Below are 21305 nucleotides of genomic sequence, written 5' to 3' on the forward strand. Positions count from 1 at the left end.
ATCGCGGTCCAAATACGTTGTTCCGTTATACTGTTGTGGTTCTACAATTTCTTGAGACTTCAACAGTATGATATATTGGCCACCATTCTAGTTTGTGTACAAGACAAATTTTTGGGCCATGGGGGGCGGATTCAGCACTTGGCGAGCCGGCGCGGCCACCCGTGCTGGATCCGTCGTGAAAAAATTTAGTGAAGGTTTGTGTTAAATATTTATATATATATGGTTTTGTGCAAAAAAAATTTCAAAACGGGTATGCGGCTTGTGTGGCAGCGTCCTAGCCTTTGCATTGACGATACATATGTTTGATTCCGTTGGCTGACAGTCCTTTAATTTTTAAACAGAATAATTAAATATTAATAAAAGATTGTACCAACCTTCACTAAAGCAGGGGCTGCTCAGGTGGTAGAGGGGTTCTTCACTAAAGCACGGGTATGCGGCTTGTGTGATAGCTTCCTAGCCTTTGCATTGACGATACATAGGTTTGATTCCGTTGGCTGGCAGTCCTTTAATTTTTAAACAGAATAATTAAATATTAATAAAAGATTGTACCAACCTTCAGTAAAGCAGGAACAGCTCAGGTGGTAGAGGGGTTCTTCTTTGTATGTAAGAGGTATGTGGTTCAATTCTATATCTATCTAGTTTTTTGTTTAATTTTTTGGTACAATAAATAATAACTAAACAACTATAATTTTCGTTTTCGAAATAATGTCTTTAAAAAATGTAATCACTCAAATTATTACTTCATAATATAGATAATTTTATCACTATCAATTTATTTTATAAAATTAAAATTTGGACAATCTAAGAATTGCTCTTTATTATACTTTGGAAAACAATTTTATTTTGGTGTAAAAAATAGTTCTAGTTCTGAAAATCATTGTTTTCAAAATTTGGTTTTGGTGTTAATTTTTATTTATGACTTATGAATAATGATTTATGTCCGATGAGTTCATTAGCAATTCGGCATTAAAATGAGAATTGTGAATCTATGGTTGGGATAAATAATTTATGTTGTACGAGTCATTGAGTTATGAGTTATAAATCATTTATGAGTTTTAATTTGTCATTTGGGAATTTATGTTTAGAAATTTAGAATAAGTGAAAAAAAAAAATCAATTAAGAAGAAGTTAGGCTCAATTCAACCATGTGTGCTTTGTTTTTTAATCAATTCTAATTGAAAATAATTGGGGCATTTTCGCAAATTATTAAACGATTTTTTTCAATCGGAACGAAAATCCATATCTATTTATTCTAATTTTAGTGTTGTATCTAATTCTTTTAATTCAAGTCTATACGATTTTTTTTGAATATTTATTCAATTAAATATTAATAAACGACCGTGTCTCGCTATCACGAGCGTTCATCGTTGACAATAAATGTTCAATGTTTGCGGTCCGCCCTACCTAAACTCGAAGCCTAGATTCGTCCCTGGCCATGGGGGCTTCTCGACAACCTCCTTGCAGCTTTCATTAGATTTAACTTTGAACAAAAGACTTTATTAGTCAATTATATGGGATGAATTGTGTAAGACTAACATCACACTAGAAAAAATAGTGTAGTCGCCATGCTATTATTAAAAAGAGGTTGGCAACGACATTTTATTCATGTCATTAGATTGAAGATAGGGATGACAAACGAGTCGAGTCATTGATTGGATCGTAGGCTCGACTCGTCCTGACTTTGTCCATGGCAGCTTGTGCTTGTATTGAGACTACAAATGGATCGAGTCGAGCTCAAATTTTTTCCTTGAACGCACGAGTCATGTTGTTTTTGACTCATTTTATTAATTATTTTGAAAAAATATGAGCCGATTCAATTCAATCCATGAAGCATACGATCAAAGAGTCGAACCACCCTGCCCGCAGGGCACATCTCCAAGTGGTAAAAGGGGAGGGTGGAGAAATCCAGCTTTGCTTGAGGCTGTTGCGTCCAGGGTTCGAATCCTGAAATATGGATTTGGCTCTTGGATAAGTGCAAGTGTACAAACAGCCTTCCACCCTAAACCCTTGGAGGCATAACCTGCGATTTACTTTCCTCACGATTCTCCAGGACAGGGGTGTTGAGGGACCCTTAAGGTTAGGGTTTAACCTTTTTTTTTAAAGAGTCGAACCACCCTAATTAAGCAACAATAGTACAAGACACAAACATGTACTAACATGTGTGTGTGCTTCGGACATACATAGATGTAGCACATAACACGGTTTCTCCGTCATTGCCGCTAAAAATTATGAGGAAAAAGAGGAAAAGTCAATTCAAAGCTTAGCACGACAAATTGGAACTATAATTAGTATGGAGCGAAGTAGCCTACATTTGCTCAAACCATTATTAAAGGCCAAAGATGTCAAGTTGTCAACGCAAGCGTGTTACGACCAGCTGGAGTGCATCTTGGACTTCAATTCCTTTTGCCAAATAAAATTAAATATGAAATTGATATATGAAATATTTAAAAAAGAGATATGTAAAAATTTATGAGTTTTCTTCAATTCAATATCCGCAGTGTGATAAAAAATTGGATGCATAAAAAAATTTGATAGAAGAATGTAATTGTACTTGTGAATGAAAAAACATTGAGAGGTGGATCATTAAATTCAAATTAATGTTAAAAAAGAGAGAGAAAGGAATAAGAATAATGTTATGTTTAAGAATTAAACACGACTTACAAACATCTTCTTTGTGGCAGTGGGATAAGTGTCACAATCTTTTTAAAATTTGGATACTTTTTAATTTATCGTAGCAGCGCTGATAAGTAATATTTTTTCATATATACCCTTGTTTGATTTAGTAATGAAATTAGATTCTGATCTAAATCAAATTCAATATTTAATTCTAACTACATATTTTATAGGATTCACAATTTTTTTTAACCACACGTTCAATCAACTTTGTAAAAAGAATTTACTAAAAATTGATATTTATATAAACCAAACAGAGGTAAAAATTATAAAGCTCTTGCAAATATTCACAAATCATGGCCTGAAACCATTAATGTAGTGTAGTACGCCTCTTTCTTTTACCATTTGTTTAATAGTTGACATTTCCCCATGGGGCGTTACACTAAATTTGACTTAAATGATTCTATAGATCTACATATTTCATTGCGATAGTGGGCACGTAGTGGGATCTTTTAAAATTCAACTTTAACCCACCAATAGCAAATATCTATGATCATATTCAAGACAATCGTTTTACACATATGGGGCCTGTGATGGGGATTAGGGTAGACATAATGGGATCTTTTAAAATTCAACTTTAACCCATCAATAGCACACACATATGATCCTATCCAAGACAATCGTTCTATACAAACACGCCCGTCACAAGCCCCACCAATAAACAAATCTATGATTCTATTCAAGACAATCATTCAACATAGTGATGTCAATTTACCCCAGCCGGCCCCGCCCCGTCCCGAATGAGGGAAAAAAACCCGCCCCGTGGCGGGACGTGGGGCGGGGCGGGGCAAGGATGCTCCACCCCGAACCCGCCCCTTGAAGAAAATGTAAAAAAAAAAAAATTAAAAATAATTTTATTTCTAAACAATTTATCCGTTAAAAATTCATTTTAAATTTGTATTTTATTATCTAATAATAACATAATTCGAAACTTTCAAAATGTAAAAAAAAATATAATAATAATAATAAAAAAAAAAGTAAACGGGCGCCCACCCCGCCCCTTCTAAGGCAAGGCAGGGCGGGGCACGAGGCGGGGCTGGATTTTTGCCAAACGGGGCGAGACGGGATGGGGGTGCCTCGCTTTGAACCCGCTCCGTTGCCATCACTAATTCTACACAAACAGACCTCGATGACAGGCCCTATTGATAGGGGTTGAATCGGCTCCGCGTCAACCCCTGATCTCAATTCATTTGAATTTCAAAAATTCATATCAGGGGTGTCCCAGGCCTTTTCTTCCTAAGAATACATTGAAAAAGCCAGCATGACAGCATTTACACTACAAGCCAGATTATCCGTCTATCAATCCAAGGACAATAAACCCCACCCACGCCACAAAGACAGCGACAGACAGAAAAATGACACCCTTCCGAATGTGAAAATCTCTATTATATTTATAGCGCCCTCGATATTTTCAACACCAATCTTGAAACTTCAGAAACTTTATAATAAAAGACTTGCCCAGATTCATTCACGTAGACTTCTACAATCTCTCTAGCCATGGATCACTCTGAGAACAGTAGAGATCCGATTGCTCCTTCTGAAAATGGTATTTCCGAACAAGATTTTCAGTACAAAAAGGTGGATGATAAAACTGATCAGAAAGAAGAAGAGAGTGTTGAGTCGATAGAGAAAATATTCGAGAGCAAAGAGGTGCCGTCATGGAAGAATCAATTGACTTTCAGGGCATTTTTTGTCAGCTTTATTCTGGGCATTCTCTTTACTTTCATCGTTATGAAACTCAATCTCACCACCGGTATTATCCCTTCTCTCAATGTTTCTGCCGGCCTGTTGGGATTCTTCTTCGTCAAAACTTGGACAAAGTTTCTCGAAAAGTCTGGACTTTTGAAGCAACCATTTACTCGCCAAGAAAACACCGTTATCCAGACATGTGTGGTGGCTACCTCCGGCATAGCCTTTAGCGGTTAGTCTCTCTTCCCTTCCTCCCCTCCATGTCTATATCTCTCACAGTCACGCACGCGCGCTAAATTGTTTACTTTTTTTTTACCGCCTGCTGTAAAGATAATAAATTTTAATTTTGATGGAATTGTGATTAATAGAACAATTATTGCATCTACTTTCTCTTCAATGCTTTTACAGACAGTTGTGTTTTTGTAGGATTACAGCTAGATAAAAATGTTCTTAAATGTTTACGGACAGGAAACTGGTACTATAAATTATATATAGGTTTATAGAATTTACAATTTTTCAACCACATATTTTTACTAAAAATTTGATTTTTATCGAAACCAAACATGGCCTCTAGATGATACATATCCTAGAGATTGAAAGGTTAATAAGAAACAAGTTTTGAATTGCAGCACTATTCCTATTATTAGATATTGAAATGAAATTCAATATTTTAATAATTTTATGGGGTTAGGGGAATTTCATTTTCAAGTAGGCCTGTTTGACAAGATATTTAATTTTGTTTCTACCACTTCTTATAGAAGAGCTTTCGGAGAAAGAGTCTATGAAAAGTGGTTTGTATGACAAATTTACCTACTCGAAGAGAGGGAACAAACTTTGTTTCATTTCCATGTTTATGGACTGGATCATGTAACATGTAGAACATTGAACCACTAGAATTCTCCCAAGGTTAAGAAATAAAATCCGAACCAGGGTAAGTAAAGATGAAAGCTAGCCATCGGTAAGCGCATCAAGTTCGAGAGTGGCAGCTCCCATTTCCGCCAATAGTATGTCGGATTTTTTGCTTTTGCTTCTATTTCTACTTCTAGTAAAAAAGTTACAAAAAGAAGCTACGTTAGGGTTTGTTTGACAGGCTTCTTGAGTAGAGATTCATGAATCAGCTTATTCCAAAAAATTATCTAAACATATTTAAAAACAACTTTCTAATTTTATAAGCACTTTTAAACTTTTTAAAAGTTCTTCCAAACTCACCCTTAAATCCATATAGACTAGTGCGTGCACCATATCTTTCGTTGGACCAGTGATACACCTTCATATTGGCCAACTGGATGTTTCTAATTTTAAGCTCCCACTTTTAGCCGTCCAACCTTTTTGGTCCGCGTATCTGTATCGCGGGCTATGAGGCTTTTTTTTCTTTTTTTTTTTTTTTTGCTCGATGTGACAAGTATGCCTTGTACCGATTCTACTCTAAAGAGACAGGACATGCCTAACTGCTACCTTCTGAGTTGATAAGGTTGTGGAATTGCGGTGAATACACAGGTCAAGACGTTGACGACCCCAAGTTGATGATGAATTCACATGTGATGTTACTTTTGACTAAGTAAATGTTGTGATCACATAACATGTGATGAGAGATTGAGATTCTAGTACGATAGCTGACAGCTGTGGCCTCATATTAGTGATGACTTTCATGGGATTCCTCCTTTGTTTCATGCGATAGTTTCGATTCCAAATTACGTTAAATTTGTCAACGCTTTAAGTCTTTGGTCCATGGAGAATTTTGCGGCATTCACACTTCATTTTTTTCTAGATTCGACTGTTTGAGAGAGAGAGAGAGAGACCACACACTTAGCCCCTGTTTGGCTTCCATTACATGCAAAAATTAATGGGTGGAATAATATTTTTTTGAAAAATGAGTAGTTGAAAGAGAAGGAAATTTTTTCAATTTACGTGTAATATTATTTTATGAAAAATTGTGTAGTTGAAAATAAGAAAGAAAAAAATAAAATGTAATGAAATGAAAATTAATGGGGTAACCACACACTTAAAAGTCAAGACTGGAGAGTAGAATCTCCAGTTATGGTGGGTCACAAGAGAGAGAGAGACACCACACACTTAAAGTCAAGACGGGAGATTAGAATCTCCAATTATGGTGGGTCATGCAAATTACTAAGATCTATAGTGATTAAATATTTAATTTTTTAAAGTTATTTACAAAGAAATGATTGCATAAGCACTTAGTCAATTGTTTATAATTCTGAACAATTTGATTAAATTTATCTTCAAAGATCGAGAAGCTGACTATTATTTACCTAAAATTTAAGGACGGAAAAAGCAAAGTTAAATAATAATAATGAAGAATCATCACTTGGGTTGGCCTAGAAAGGGTAACTATTTATTGCTTCACAAATTCAGTAATCTTTTGACAGCTACATGCAGCAATATCTAATTATATAGAAAAGAGAAAATATAGAAGTATAAAACTGCAATATTTGCAGCCATTGCTTGTAAAATACCTGTGATGACCGACCATATATATGGTGAAGTGAATAACACAGCTACCCGAGTCAGCACCTATGTCGCTAGCTACGCCCTACCCGGGCACAGGTCTAAGGGGAGGTTTAACAACTCACGCAAACTTAGCTTTTTTAGGGACAAAAGGAGTAGAAAAAATATTAACTAGAAGAATTAGGTTTATCAGTATTATAGTGTACACCTTGTGTGCTATTAGGAGTGACAATGGACAGAACTGAGCTGGTTCGACTATATACACAAGCTGAGCTGGGTTCATGTAGACACGAACTCAAGTAAACTGACCTTTTTTAGGGATGAAAGGAGTAGAAAAAACATTAAAAGAAGAAATTAGGTTTATCAATACTATAACATTCACCTTCCTGTGTGTTAATAAGAGTGGTAATGGATGCCCCTCATGGGGTGACCGAATTAGTAGAGTAGGTGAGCGTAGAAGCCTTTGGTCACAAATTCGATTCCCCCTATCAACGCTTTTTCGATTGAGTCGCACAAGGCTTGCTTAGTGTAGTTTACGTGGCTGACGTGATTTGCAAGTTATTGCGTCAACCCGAGAGTTTACCCAGTGTGCACTCGAAAGGTAGCGACTACGGATTCCTCGTCATAAAAAAAATAGTGGTAATGGATCGAGTCAAGCTGGTTCGACCCTATACACGAGCCAAGCCGCCACAAGCCGACTCATTATTTTTTAAATAAATTAACAAAATAAACTTAAATATGATCTTTATATTTATTTTTATTTTTTTAATAACTAACAAGACAAGTCCAAAATGATGTTAAAAACTAGCCGACCCATGAGCCCAAACGAGCCTGCTCGTTGCATCGTACTCACTTATAAAAAGAATGTGAGCTTGACTTGACCCATGACTCATCTCAAAAGAAGTTCGAGTAGTTCATAAGTCGAGCTAGAATGGGTCGAGTCCACAAGCCGCTCAACCCGATTGTCACCATATGTGCTATGGATTTATAGCAGTTTTTAAAGTATATATAATAGTTAAATACCATCTCAAAGGACGAGAAAGCAAAATAATAATAATAATAATAATCTTTGAAAAATAAAACCACCAAAGAAAAAGATAAGAAATTGAAAACAGACAATCACAAAAAATAAATAAAATTAGAGTTTTAAGGTATCTAAAAAGTGTCCTTAGTTCACCTAAGAATGGCTTTCCTATTCGATAATGACAGCATTCCTTCCTTTTCCACAACTTACATCGGTTATTTATTAAGCCATACATTGTTGAATTCTCAGCATATACCTTATTCCTCAAGAAAATGCATTCATCATAATTTCAAGAAACAACAATTTCATTTATATGTGTTTGCCTCAATATCCAAATCTTGACAGAACATCGATTGAATTTGAATAAGCAGGAGGTTTCGGAAGTTACCTATTTGGAATGAGTGATGTTATTGCCAAACAATCTACTGAAGCCAATGATGGACAGAATATTAAGAACCCATCACTAGCATGGATGATTGGCTTTCTCTTTGTGGTTAGCTTTCTCGGGCTCTTCTCCGTGGTACCCCTTAGAAAGGTACATTATTAAGCTCTGCAATGCTTTCTTACTATACATCGAGTTCACTTGTTATGCCTAAGACGTCCTATAAAGTTCTTAAGGTCTTTCGATTATGAAGTTTAGACCGCTGATGAGATAAAGGGGAGATGGAAAATTCCTCTGTCTCATGTATGCTCTACAATCATCAACTGCATGCATCAATTAAGCCTGTTTTAACCATAATCTTAACTTGTACAAATGTTTTGGAATTGACTATAAAATCATTGCGAAATCTGCTTCCTTTTGAGCTGAACCTTTTTCCTTGTAGTTGCAATATAACGGTTTAATATCATAGTACAATCTTAATTCGTATATTGTTACATGATTTAGATAATGATAATTGACTTCAAACTGACTTATCCAAGTGGAACGGCAACTGCTTACCTAATCAATAGCTTCCACACTCCCCAAGGAGCCAAACTAGCAAAGTGAGTCTCTAATTCTTATTTAAACTTCCTTCTAACGATCTTGATTTGCTTAGAAATTTCAGACATCATGGACCAATTTGGAATCTCATTCTTCTTCTTGTTACTTCACTTCAGGAAACAAGTCAGAACTCTAGGAAAATTCTTCTCCTTCAGCTTCCTGTGGGGCTTCTTTCAGTGGTTTTTCACTGGAGGTGATGGCTGTGGATTTGTAAACTTTCCTACATTAGGTCTTAAAGCCTTTGAGAACAGGTGAGTGTTGATAAAATTTCTCAAAAGAATATAAAAAGTTAAACTATCTATCTGTAAATTCTTGTAGAAAAGACAAGAATTTGAAATGAAGAATATAACCTTTTATTGTACTCATTAACCCTTTTCATTCTTTTGCTACCAGGTTTTACTTCGACTTCTCAGCAACATACGTCGGAGTTGGCATGATATGCCCATATCTAATCAACATATCTTTGCTAGTCGGAGCAATCCTCTCTTGGGGTATAATGTGGCCGCTCATAGGAGACAGGAAGGGTGATTGGTACTCTGCAGAATATCCCTCTACCAGCCTTCATAGTTTGCAAGGCTATAGGGTACATTTCCTTAATATCATACTTTTAGGGCCCCAATTACAAGTTTTGAACGTCTAACCATCCATTCATTTCTTATAGGTTTTCATATCAATAGCCATGATCCTCGGTGATGGCCTCTACAACTTCTTTAAGGTCCTTGGTCACACCATATTTGGACTGTATCACCAAATCCGTGATAAAAATTCTCGCTCAGTCCTCCCAGTTGGTGGTCATACCTCCTCTCCTATGGATTCTCTGTCTTATGATGACCAGCGCCGGACTCAACTTTTTCTCAAAGACCAAATCCCTGTATGGGTTGCCATTCTTGGCTACATCACCATTGCAATAATCTCTGCTGCAACACTTCCACACATATTCTCCCCACTCAAGTGGTATTACATTGTGGTCATATATATCTTTGCACCCACACTAGCCTTCTGTAATGCATATGGGTGTGGGCTTACGGACTGGTCATTAGCATCTACTTACGGAAAGCTGGCTATCTTTGTAATTGGTGCTTGGGCTGGAGCCTCCCATGGCGGTGTTCTTGCAGGACTGGCTGCATGTGGGGTCATGATGAATATAGTCTCTACTGCATCTGACCTAACTCAGGACTTCAAGACGGGTTATATGACCCTGGCGTCCCCTCGGTCCATGTTCGTGAGCCAGATTATTGGAACAGCAATGGGATGTATTATTTCACCTTGTGTATTTTGGCTCTTCTACAAGGCGTTCCATGATTTGGGTGTCCCTGGTTCACAATATTCTGCACCTTATGCTCTTGTATACCGTAACATGGCAATCTTGGGAGTTGAGGGGTTCTCTTCTTTGCCAAAGCACTGCCTTACTCTATGCTACGTGTTCTTTATTGGAGCCATTGTTATTAATGGCATAAGAGACATCGTTGGAAAGAAATGGGCTAGGTTCATTCCTCTTCCCATGGCAATGGCGATACCATTTTACCTTGGAGCATATTTTACAATCGACATGTGTATTGGAAGTTTGATACTGTTTATTTGGGAGAAGATTGACAAAGCGAAGGCTGATGCATTTGGACCAGCTGTGGCTTCTGGATTGATCTGTGGTGACGGGATATGGACCTTACCTAGTTCAATATTAGCCTTGGCAGGCGTAAATCCACCCATTTGCATGAAATTTTTGTCAAGGAAAACAAATGCAAGGGTTGATGCTTTCTTAACTTAGCTCCAAAATCAGTATCAGCAGCTATAATAATGTAACCGGATTTCATCAATTCCTGTGTGCTTTTCTTTTTATTCTTCTTGTTTCCCTTCTATAGCAAACCTGCTTCTGTCGCTAATATTACTAAAATGTAAAACTATCCGTGTAAATATATAGTGTGCAAATTACTTGCCCACTATTATAAGTTAGTTGAATCAGAAGAAAATTATATCTTGAGATCCTGAAAACCTGAGCGTTTGCATTTCTCAGCCTTATTCTCAAACTCAAACCAGTTAAAATGAATAGTTAATGTCTTACACTTGTGTAAAGTTTTAACGGTAAATTCTGTCCTTTCAATATGTAAAATTGTAGCCCAAGTTTTGTACTGTAGATACTTGCTGTGGCAGGATTATAATTCTTCGGCCAGCACCTTCTGGAGGAAAGAGTCGTGTAGAGGCACTTTTTCAACTTATTTAATCCCTGAATATCATTTAACTCGAGAAAAGCCCTGAACTCTCCTGATAGTGATTCCCTCTCCAGCTACACCTCCACTAATTTATCAATTGCCTCTCTGTTGTTCCGTATGTGCTTTTTTGCAATTTTATACTCGTTATCTATTATAAGTCTCACCGAGTTATCTCTGTCTTCTGCAAGTTTCTCTATCATTTGATTTTTATCTAACATTTGTAATAACTCATCACTACTCTTCACATCTCGATCAATCAACGCCTCCATGGGCCAATCTCAGACATTCCAGATGTTAGTACCATCTGATGATAAGTAAACAGAAAATCTTTAAAATTTGCATGTGAACCATGTTGTTATATTGTACAAAGCAAACTTTCACTGAATGTACCCGCCAGCTATTTTGTTATTTGTTGCAAGTCTCCTGCTGCATTTGTTGTGATTTCTGCATCACTGAATATAACTTCCTCAGCTGCCGTGCCTCCGACTTGCAAACAATTGTTGCTTAGAGATCAATGTCGGATCTTCATCAGGTGTGTAACATATCAGACCTCAAGCTTGTCCTCGAGGTATCAATGTAACTTTTTGTACTAGATCATATCCTGGGGTCAAACTCCCCTGAACCAGAAAATCATAATAAGATCGTGCTATTGTTCTTGAAAAAAGCTTAATACACTCTTTCTAGATGTAATATTCATGATGAGTCACGCTTCTTGCATTGTAAATAATCAACTTACGTGCAAACCGCATGTCCAATTTTGCAATACGATCTTGTTCTTTCCATCCGTCATCTTGATTTCTTCCATTCCTGCTACAATTCGGTCAATGTATCATCTATTTCCTGCAATGTAATTTTTGGTTTGCCTCTTCTACCAGCAAGAATTGCAGCTTCATTCGTAGGTTTGCTAAATCTGCACCCCCCAAATCCGGGAGTTCTCACGGAAATAACAGTAAGATCTGATGGTAAAATTGAGTAACAAAGAAGGATGAAGATTTTCTGAGATAATATTCAATATACAACTTCCATACTTGGCTGGTACATTAGAAAATATATATAGCAAAAGTGTTCGGACCATTTTCATCAACCACTACCTACCTTCCATTGCCATACTTTTAGACAGATTATATGGCATTACATATGGCCATACTATGACAGATTTTTCAATACACAAATACATTAAAATATACTCCAAACAAGTACTACAAAATACACTATTTTTGGACAGCAAAAGTATCAACTAGCATTAACATTCCTCCTTGAGACTTTTGCTGGAAACACCAAGGCAACTCCTCAATGTTCGAACTTTCCTCTGGACAAAGCTTTTGTTAAGATATTAGCATATTGCTCACTTGAATTGCAATGCACAAGCTTCATTTCCAGCCTCTCTTGAGCTTCCCTAATTGAATTATACTTAATCTTTATGTGTTTTGTTCTCCCATGGAATACTGGATTTTTTACCATGGCAACCGTTGATTTGTTGTCACAATAAATGACTGTTGCATCAGATTGTATGTGTCCAAGATCCTCCAACATTTTCCTTAACCAAACAACTTGGTTTGTCACCTCAGATGTTGCTATATACTCTGCTTCAGCAGTTGATTGTGCCACAGTCTTCTGCTTTATCGAATTCCAGCACACAATGTTTGAACCAACACAAAACACATAGCCTGAGGTACTCTTCATGTCATCTGCTGAACCTGTCCAGTCACTATCTGTATAACCAGTTAAAACTAAGTCCTCTGATCTCTTGAACCAAATCCCCAGATTTTCACTTCCTTTTATACACCTAAGGACTTTTTTTGCCGCTTGAAAATGTAATTCACTTGGCTCTTTTCTGAATTTGAACAGCACATTTGCAGCATAGGTGATATCTGGTCTTGTTGTTGTAAGATATAGCAAGCAACCGGTTAGACTTCTATAGATCTTTTCATCCACTCTCTTAGTACCATCTTCCTTCATTAACTTTAGATTTTGTACTAATGGAGTGCTAACTGTTCGCAGAATATTTCTTCTCGATTTTAAAACCCACCGCAAGTGTACGGTTCGTTAACAAGTAGTAAAATGGACTATGAGTCCAAGTATCGTTCCCATGAGGATTGAATTAGCTCTAATTAGACTAATGTGACCTTAACCGAATCTAATTGAATGAAAATTTGATTTAAATGTGAAAAACCCTAAAATTGGAAGAAATCCCCAATTTGAAACCCTAATTTCAAAATTAGAAACCCTAATTTTGAAATTTCACTAATCGAATGAAATAAACACGCAATTGAAATGTAAATATGCAATTTTATCACTAATGTATTGAAATGAATAGAAATGAAATCATTAAGAACTCGAATCCCCAATTGACTATTAAAAACCCTAATTTCACAAATTCAACGAATGGATGGAACATAATGCCAATTCAATGTTCTTAAATTATCCAATACACTCTCTCGATATATATTGAATCTACTCTTACACGCCACCAGCCTATATTTCTATGGATGATGCAATGTACAAGAATGCATGACTTTTTATGAACATTTTCATGAATTGCATAAAGCATAGAGGTAAGTTTCCATCCCCTATCGGACCCTATGTCGAGTTATATTCTATCGAATTTATTCCCCTTCTTTCGAATGCAAAGAAAAAATCATCTACAATCACATAACAATTGGCCAAATAATTATGGAAGCATTCAAATCATATAAATCAAACATTTGTCCAACCGAAACTATTGTTGAATTAATGAAATAACGAAAATTTAAATTATCAAAAGGTTCATCAAATTCCTAATGAACAAAAACCCTAGCCTATAATCATCATTACAAAATCAAGAAATTGAAAAACGAAATTAAAAGATAATAAGAATACACCCGTATGGAATTTCTTCAATCCGTGTGTATAATCTTCAATCCCGTCTCGAGCCCGTGTGAAATTGAATCCAAAATCAAGTTTCTTGCCTCCAATTTTGGTCTCTCCCTTCTCCCTGGTCGTTCTTGCCCTTCATATGATGAATTTGGGTATTTATATCGCGTCCAAATTAAGTAGGAAAGGAGTTTCAACCAAAACGAAAAACTACGCCCGAAGTTTCAAAAACATACTATGCGACCGCATAGAAGGGATCTATGCGGTCGCATAGATCAAATTTTTTTGGCTCATTGAATCCCTGAAACCTTCTATGCGACCGCATAGAAGGTTACACTATGCGGTCGCATAGAAGTAACCATCTATGTGGTTTGTGCAATTTGGTCCCTGAACTTCTTTGTTGCTTCTCTTGACTTCTTTCTTCGATTTCTTCATCTTTTCAACAATTCTTATCTTCCAATTGATGATCGACACTTTCAAATATTATGCCACTCATCCGGCACATCTTTTGAGTATTTTCACTTTAGTCCTCCAACTTTCAATTATCTTCATTTTAGTCCATCTTCCATTCTTTCTTCCTCCACTTGTTTTGCTTCTTCATTGAGCTCATACTTGGCATGTTTTTACTCTCGTTTTGCATTTAGCTCAACTTTTCAATATTTGCACCTTTGGTCCTCGAACTATCAAATTGTTGTGTTTTGGTCCTTCTTCGGTTCTTTTCTCCTGAATTCCACAATTTTCATTGAATTACCTACAATGCATGAATTTAACTGAATTAAGTCACAATTCAACCATTTTATCCATGTATAAGTCATGTTTGTGAACCAAATAAGTGTGTAAAAACACACTTATCAAATCCCCCAAACTTAAACTATTGTTTGTCCTCAAACAATGTAGTGACTCAAAGTTAAACAAACATTGCTTAATAGCTTGCCGTGTCTCAGGATTGGAACTTAGCAATACAATAGAACAATATCAATATTGCAAGAATAAAATTAACCTTTACTCATCAATTGCAATACTCAACGTGTGTGTGTGAACTTATGCCAACATATCAAGCTTATGAATGGTTAGTTCCCGACCCATAATGGTCAAATTTATCCTTACATCACTCGAGAGATACACAAATCCCCCAAACTTATTCTTTTCACTTCCTTGACATATCTCTTTTGGCAAACAAAGATACATTCCTTAGTTTGTTCAATTTCCATTCCAAGAAAATATTGCATTTCACCGAGATCTGTCATTTCAAAACCTTTCTTCAATTCCTCCTTCACTTCTTCAATCAAGGTGCAATTGCTACCAGTTATTAGCAAATCATCAACATATAAGGATATGATGATCATTCCTTCTTCCACATATTTTATGTAAAGTGTTTGCTCATTTACACTTTTAACAAATCCAAAGCGTCACAAGTGATCATCAATGCGACTTTACCAGGCCCTAGGAGCCTGTTTTAAACCATACAAAGCCTTTTTTAATAGATACACTTTGTCTTCCTCACTTGCCACTGCAAAGCCTTCTGGTTGTTCAATGTAGATTATTTCATTTTAGTACCCATTTAGAAAAGCAGATTTTACATCCAACTGATGTATCTTCCACATTCTCTGAGCTGCAATTGCAAACAACAACTTGATAGTTTCATATCTTGCAACTGGTGCAAATGTATCAGCAAAATCGATTCCAAATTACTGTGCATACCCCTTCACTACCAATCTGGCTTTGAACTTGTTTATTGATCCATCAGGGTTCATTTTGGTTTTGAACACCCACTTGACCCCAATCACATGCTTATCAACTGGTCTGTCAACTAGTTCTTAAGTCTCATTCTTTTCAATCATATTTAGTTCTTCCTTCATTGCTACCAACCAGTCCTGTGAACTCACAGCATCAACAAAATTCAATGGCTCCAATATGGCAGAGTTGCATCTAGCATATACATCAGCAAGGGGTCTTGTCTTTAGCACAATATTTTCTGAGTCTGAGTCACCATCCTGATCTGGACCAACTGGTTCCTCTCCATTTATGATAGTGTCCTCAATTTCATGAACAACTAGCCTTGGAGCTTGCTGGTTTTCTAGGCTTCTTGTATCCCAATTCCAGGTAGCACTTTCATCAATTTTAATATCTCTACTGGATATTATCTTATTGGTTTGTGGAATAAACTCGATAACCTTTTGCATTACTACAATAGCCAACTAAAACACCAACCTCAGCTTTTTGGCTAAGCTTATCCCTCTTTGCTTCAGGTATATGAGTGTAACAAACACTTCCAAAAACCTTTAAATGTGCCACATCTGGTTTTGTTCTATACCAGGCTTCATAGGGAGTTTTTCTTTCCAATGCTTTAGTAGGAAGTCGGTTTAAAAGATATATAGCTGTGCTAACAGCTTCTGCCCAGAATTCTTTGGGAAAATTCTTTTCAAACATGAGACATCATGCCATCTCCATGACTGTTCTGTTCTTCCTCTCACAGATGCCATTTTGCTAAGGTGAGTATGAGATTGTGAGCTGATGCTTTAGCCCCATATCATCACAAAAATTATCAAACTGGCTGCATTTATACTCAGTTCCATTATCAGTTCTAATGGCCTTTATCTTGCTGTCACATTCATTTTCCACTTGTTTATTGAATTTCTGAAATACAGCTGCCACATCTGATTTCAGTTTTAGAAAAAAAACCCAACACATTCTGGTTGAATCATCAATAAAGAGTATAAAGTACTTGCTGCCATTAAGTGTCTGTGTATTCATTGGACCACACACATCAGAATGTATTAATTCCAATTTATTCATAGCTCTCCTTGACAGATTTTAGGAAATGGCATTTTGTTCAGTTAGCCTTTTGATATACCTCACATATACATGTTTCATCACCTACATCTGGGATGTTTTCAACAAGTTTCAGATTGTGTAATTGCTTCAATGATGTGTAATTAACATGACCAAATCGTTTGTGTTATAAAGAGGAATCAACCACAGTGCAAGAAAGTGCCTGATTTCTCACATTTTTCCATTCCAATAGAAAGCTTCTTTGTTTCATTTTGACAAACATTAGCTCCTAATTTTTTGAATCAAATATGGTACAACCATCTCCTTTGAAGATCAATGTATATTGCTTCTCAATTAATTGACCAACACTAATTAAATTCGGGTCAATTTCTGGCACAAAAAGAACATCAGAAATGAGTTTGGTACCTGATGGTGTTTGAACTGAAATAACACCTATTTCCCTGACTTCCACATGTTCTCCATTGCCAACTTTAACCTTTGATCTGTAGGCATCATTCAACTCGACAAAGATACTTGCATCTGATGTCATATGATGAGTACAGCCACTGTCTAATAGCCAAGTCTCCACACTGCTTCTGGCTTTAAAATTGATAGCTGTGAACAAGTGCTCCTCCTGGTTTTGTTGTTGATTTTCAGCCACTGGAGCTTGAGGCTTTGATTGCTTGTCTTTTATGCTTTTACAAACCTTTTGAATATGTCCAAATTGCTTACAACCTCGGCATTGAACTTCAGGTCTAAACCAGCACCATTTGGGAAACTACCCTGTCTTTTTGCAATGAACACAAGGTGGATAAGCTCTACTTTTGCTTGCACCTTTGCTGCTTTCCCCCTTCTTTCTTTCATCTTGTTGCTTTTTAGTCCTAAAACTAGTTTGAGCCTTATATCTTCCTTTAGCAAACAAGGCCCCTTCCACCTGTTCTTCTTACCTCATCAGCCTTCTTTGTTCAGTGGCCTGCAAAGCATTCACCAATTCTGATAAGGTGATGGTGGACAAGTCTCTTGAATCCTCAAGAGATGAAATCTTTGCCTCAAATTTTTTAGGCAAGCTGATCAACACTTTCTCCACAATTCTTCTGTCAGGCAGATCATCTCCCAGTAGCCTTATCTGATTTACAACCTTCAACAGCCTATCAGCATACTTCTTAACTGATTCTGAGCCTTTCATCTTCACAGTTTCATACTCCCTCCTCAGGTTTAACACTTGCATTTGCCGTGTTCTTGCATTGCCCTTGAATTCCTCCTTCAAACTGTCCCAGGCTTCCTTGGCTGTTTCACAAGTGATTATCCTTGTGAAGATGGCATCAGAAACAGCAGATTGGATGCAAGAGAGAGCCTTAAACTTCTTAACAACTTCTTCACTATGTTGCTTAAGTTGAGCAATTGTTGGATTTGCTCTAAGTGCTGGTGGTTCACTTCCAGTTTTAGTTATCTCCTACAGGTCGTATGCCTTCAGGTAAGCCTTCATTTTTGTTGCCCAAAAATCATAATTTTCACCTGTAAATACTGAGGGTAGAGGTGCTGAGCAACCACTTGAAGCCATCCTTAAAACTCTCAAGAATCAATTGGTTGTGTTGTGAAGGTCTGCTGGTTTTTTCTTGAACCTATCTCTTGTTTTTTTTCAGCTTCTTCTAAGATCAGATTTGCTCTGATACCACTAATGGTAAAATTGAGTAACAAAGAAAAAGGATGAAGATTTTCTGAGATAATATTCAATATACAACTTCCATACTTAGCTAGTACATTAGAAAATATATATAGCAAAAGTGTTTTGACCATTTTCTTCAACCACTACCTACCTTCCATTGCCATACTTTTAGACAAATTATATGGCATTACATATGGCCATACTATGACAGATTTTTCAATACACAAATACATTAAAATATACTCCAAACAAGTACTACAAAATACACTATCTTTGGACAACAAAGTATCAACTAGCATTAACAAGATCAACATCCTTGTCTAGTTTCTTCTTGTTACTTTGAACCTTATTATATCTTCTCTCTCTTCATCTAGTAGTCCTACTGTTACCGTGTTGGACAACATTAAAGCATTCTTATTTCTATTAATCATTTGTCCACAAGATTAATAGTCCAAAACTGTTAATATGTTTTTATTTTGGAGAGATTATTTAAAGTGAAAAATGATTTTTCCAGAGAATGTGTGGTCGAAGATGACTTTGAGAAAAAATGATTTTTGGATAAACTGTGCAAAACAAACCCTAATTCCAACAAAGAAAATAAGGAATATATAGGACTAATAACCTGTCTATCGAACCTTCCTATTCTAAGTAGTGCAACATCAAGAATTTCTGGTCTCAGTAATGGCAATGACGATGACTAGTGTTTTCAGAAAAAACCATCCATTTCTGTTAGCAATTGATGAAGTGTTTATTCCCTTTCATCATTCCCTCCACCAATTCCAGTTCCTCTCTGCCTTCCAAAAGCATCATTCTAGTATATAAAAACTAGACATGGAGGGTGCTCCTTCGACGTGTTAAACAATTCCATTACTTTTGAAGCTCCCACCCCAACAAACATTTCAATAAATTTCGATCTTGATAGAGAAAATAAACCCACCCCCTGCTTCTCCAGTTATTGCCTTAGCCAACAATGTCTTCCTGGTTCCTGGTGGTCTAATTAAAAGCACTCATTTCAGAATTCTTGCCCCTACTGTGGCAAACTTTTCTTGGGTCTTCAAGAACTCAACAATCTCCAAAAATCTTGCTTTGTTTGATCAATTTCGGCTACATCATCAAATGTTACTCAAGTGTTAGGTTTCATCTGAAATTTAGCTTTGCTCCTGCAAGTACATAATTAGTCCAATACCATATGTCAACAAGAAAATCCCTGCATGTCGAAAGTGCTAATGTTAAACTTACCTTTCCAATCCAAATGGTAAATTAGGGCCACCCGGATATTTGTGGATGAACTTTGCTGAGGCAGATAGCCTAAAAGTATAAATGGAAAAGCTAAGTTCCCAAGCAAAACAAGAAGGGCAGCGGTCATAATCATTTCAGTTGGATGCTAAGCTGAATCCACATCCTTTCCTTTGAATTTCCTCAAGATTTATTGTGGCAATCCTGGTAACTGAATCTTAACCCTCTGAATTTTGTTCAGTGCAGGATTGTACATCCAGCAATTGCCACATTCCCATTCTCAAACAAATCTACTGTCTTTGTTGACAGTACCTTGATTTAATCTAAGTATTTCAAAAAATCTTGAATATGACATTCTACTTGGTGTGCACTCGCTTCAACTGGGCTCTCCAGTTCGGCTACTCTTGCACCTGCAGTTTGTAGCAGAGCCCCTCCTAAAACTCCCACTCCAGTGCTGTTTAACAGTGTCTTTTGTTAAATTTGCCGCCCGGGGACGATTTTTTTTTTTTTTTGGTAATGGATTAGTTTCTCTACAGAGGCTTGGGTTTGATTTTGTGTTGTAACATCTTTTGAATGGTAGGTGATGCTAACAAAATTTGTACCTGATAGACCTCAAACTGAGAGCTGGAACGTCGAGCTTGAAGGTTGTGGATGAACACAAACGATCTTCTGATACTTGAAACAAAGGCAACAAGGTGTGTTTGTCGCCCCTCTGATGCTTAAGTTAAACAGGGAACTTAGTGCAAGGCTATGAAATTCACAATAATGAAAGCGTACCTAAATAATGAGTATTGTTTATATATTAATAAATGTTGATCGTAGAGTTGTGATAGGATTGAACCACCAACAATCCTTATCCTTATTGTGTAAGGTATTTGTGTTACAGTAAAGTGTTCTATTCGAGATTGGGTTAAACTGTGATAAGCCAATAATAATGTAGGCAAGGGTCACTAGGAGCCCTTGTTGAAGTAGAATTAGTACCTCTCTAGGTTGCAAGGGAAGACCATCGTTAAGAGAAGCCCGACCTCAACAAGCGTAACCCGACATCATTGGATGTCGACCTCATCGATGAGGAAAAAGACAAAGGGCAAGGTCGGGGTCTCACAACGTTGAGTTCGGGTCCTTAAGATTTATGTGTCACCACAGGCTCCCGTGCTTTGATATCACAAATGGCGGGTCATGCTCGAGCTGCTTGCAAGTGAAGATGCAAAGAGGTGTAAACGACCTGAAATCTTTCAACATGTAAGACACGCATTGGGTGTGACCTCGAGTAGCGTGGGACAGACCTCGAAGAGCCTGACCTCGTCCTCTCAGCCTAGGCTCCATAGTTCAGTTCCAGCGTTAATACCTTGAGAAGATTCAAACGTCATTGATCGTGGCCTTGACCCCATCCTCACATGCTCGTTTGAAGAGTATGCCGAGTATTCATTAATAAAAGAAATCGTCGATCCATGAGGGGTCAGAGCCCTCAAGATCTTGACCTTGAAGGTATGTCATCCCCCTTTATATTTTTATTTATTTTTGTTCTTTTTTGACCGAACTAACATCGAGCATTTTCCACTTTTGTAGTCTTTGAGCGTGGTGATGGGTCTGACATTGAATGGTCTCAACATCTTGAGCAAGTTGGAAGAGCTCGAGGAGAGGAATGAGCAAACCAAGAAATGAGTTTTAGAGCTCGAGAAGGCACTTGAAGTTGCTAGGGCTGATGTCCGGAAGGCCTGAGATGAGATCGGGTTGG

At 37.0% G+C, this 21305-nt stretch overlaps 1 protein-coding gene and 1 pseudogene across 1 annotated transcript; one reads left to right on the forward strand and one right to left on the reverse strand.

Annotated features, from left to right (window-relative positions):
* Positions 1–3974: 3974 nt before the first annotated feature.
* On the forward strand, positions 3975–10822 carry LOC111401214 (probable metal-nicotianamine transporter YSL7). The gene is made up of 6 exons (XM_023028846.1): positions 3975–4593; positions 8223–8386; positions 8738–8835; positions 8950–9084; positions 9227–9416; positions 9495–10822. The coding sequence occupies exons 1-6, from the start codon at positions 4170–4172 to the stop codon at positions 10596–10598; spliced, it is 2115 nt and encodes a 704-aa protein (XP_022884614.1). The 5' UTR covers positions 3975–4169; the 3' UTR covers positions 10599–10822.
* Positions 10823–10856: 34 nt separating this feature from the next.
* LOC111400282 lies at positions 10857–20893 on the reverse strand (annotated as a pseudogene).
* Between the last annotated feature and the right edge of the window lie 412 nt (positions 20894–21305).

Source organism: Olea europaea, chromosome 10 (assembly GCF_002742605.1).
Source record: "Olea europaea var. sylvestris chromosome 10, O_europaea_v1, whole genome shotgun sequence".
NCBI lineage: Eukaryota > Viridiplantae > Streptophyta > Magnoliopsida > Lamiales > Oleaceae > Olea > Olea europaea.

Coding starts and splice junctions, on each gene's coding strand:
- LOC111401214 (XM_023028846.1), top strand. CDS start 4,170: ATGGATCACTCTGAGAACAGTAGAGATCCGATTGCTCCTTCTGAAAAT. Junction 4,594..8,222: donor CTCCGGCATAGCCTTTAGCG/GTTAGTCTCTCT, acceptor TTGAATAAGCAG/GAGGTTTCGGAAGTTACCTA. Junction 8,387..8,737: donor CCGTGGTACCCCTTAGAAAG/GTACATTATTAA, acceptor TACATGATTTAG/ATAATGATAATTGACTTCAA.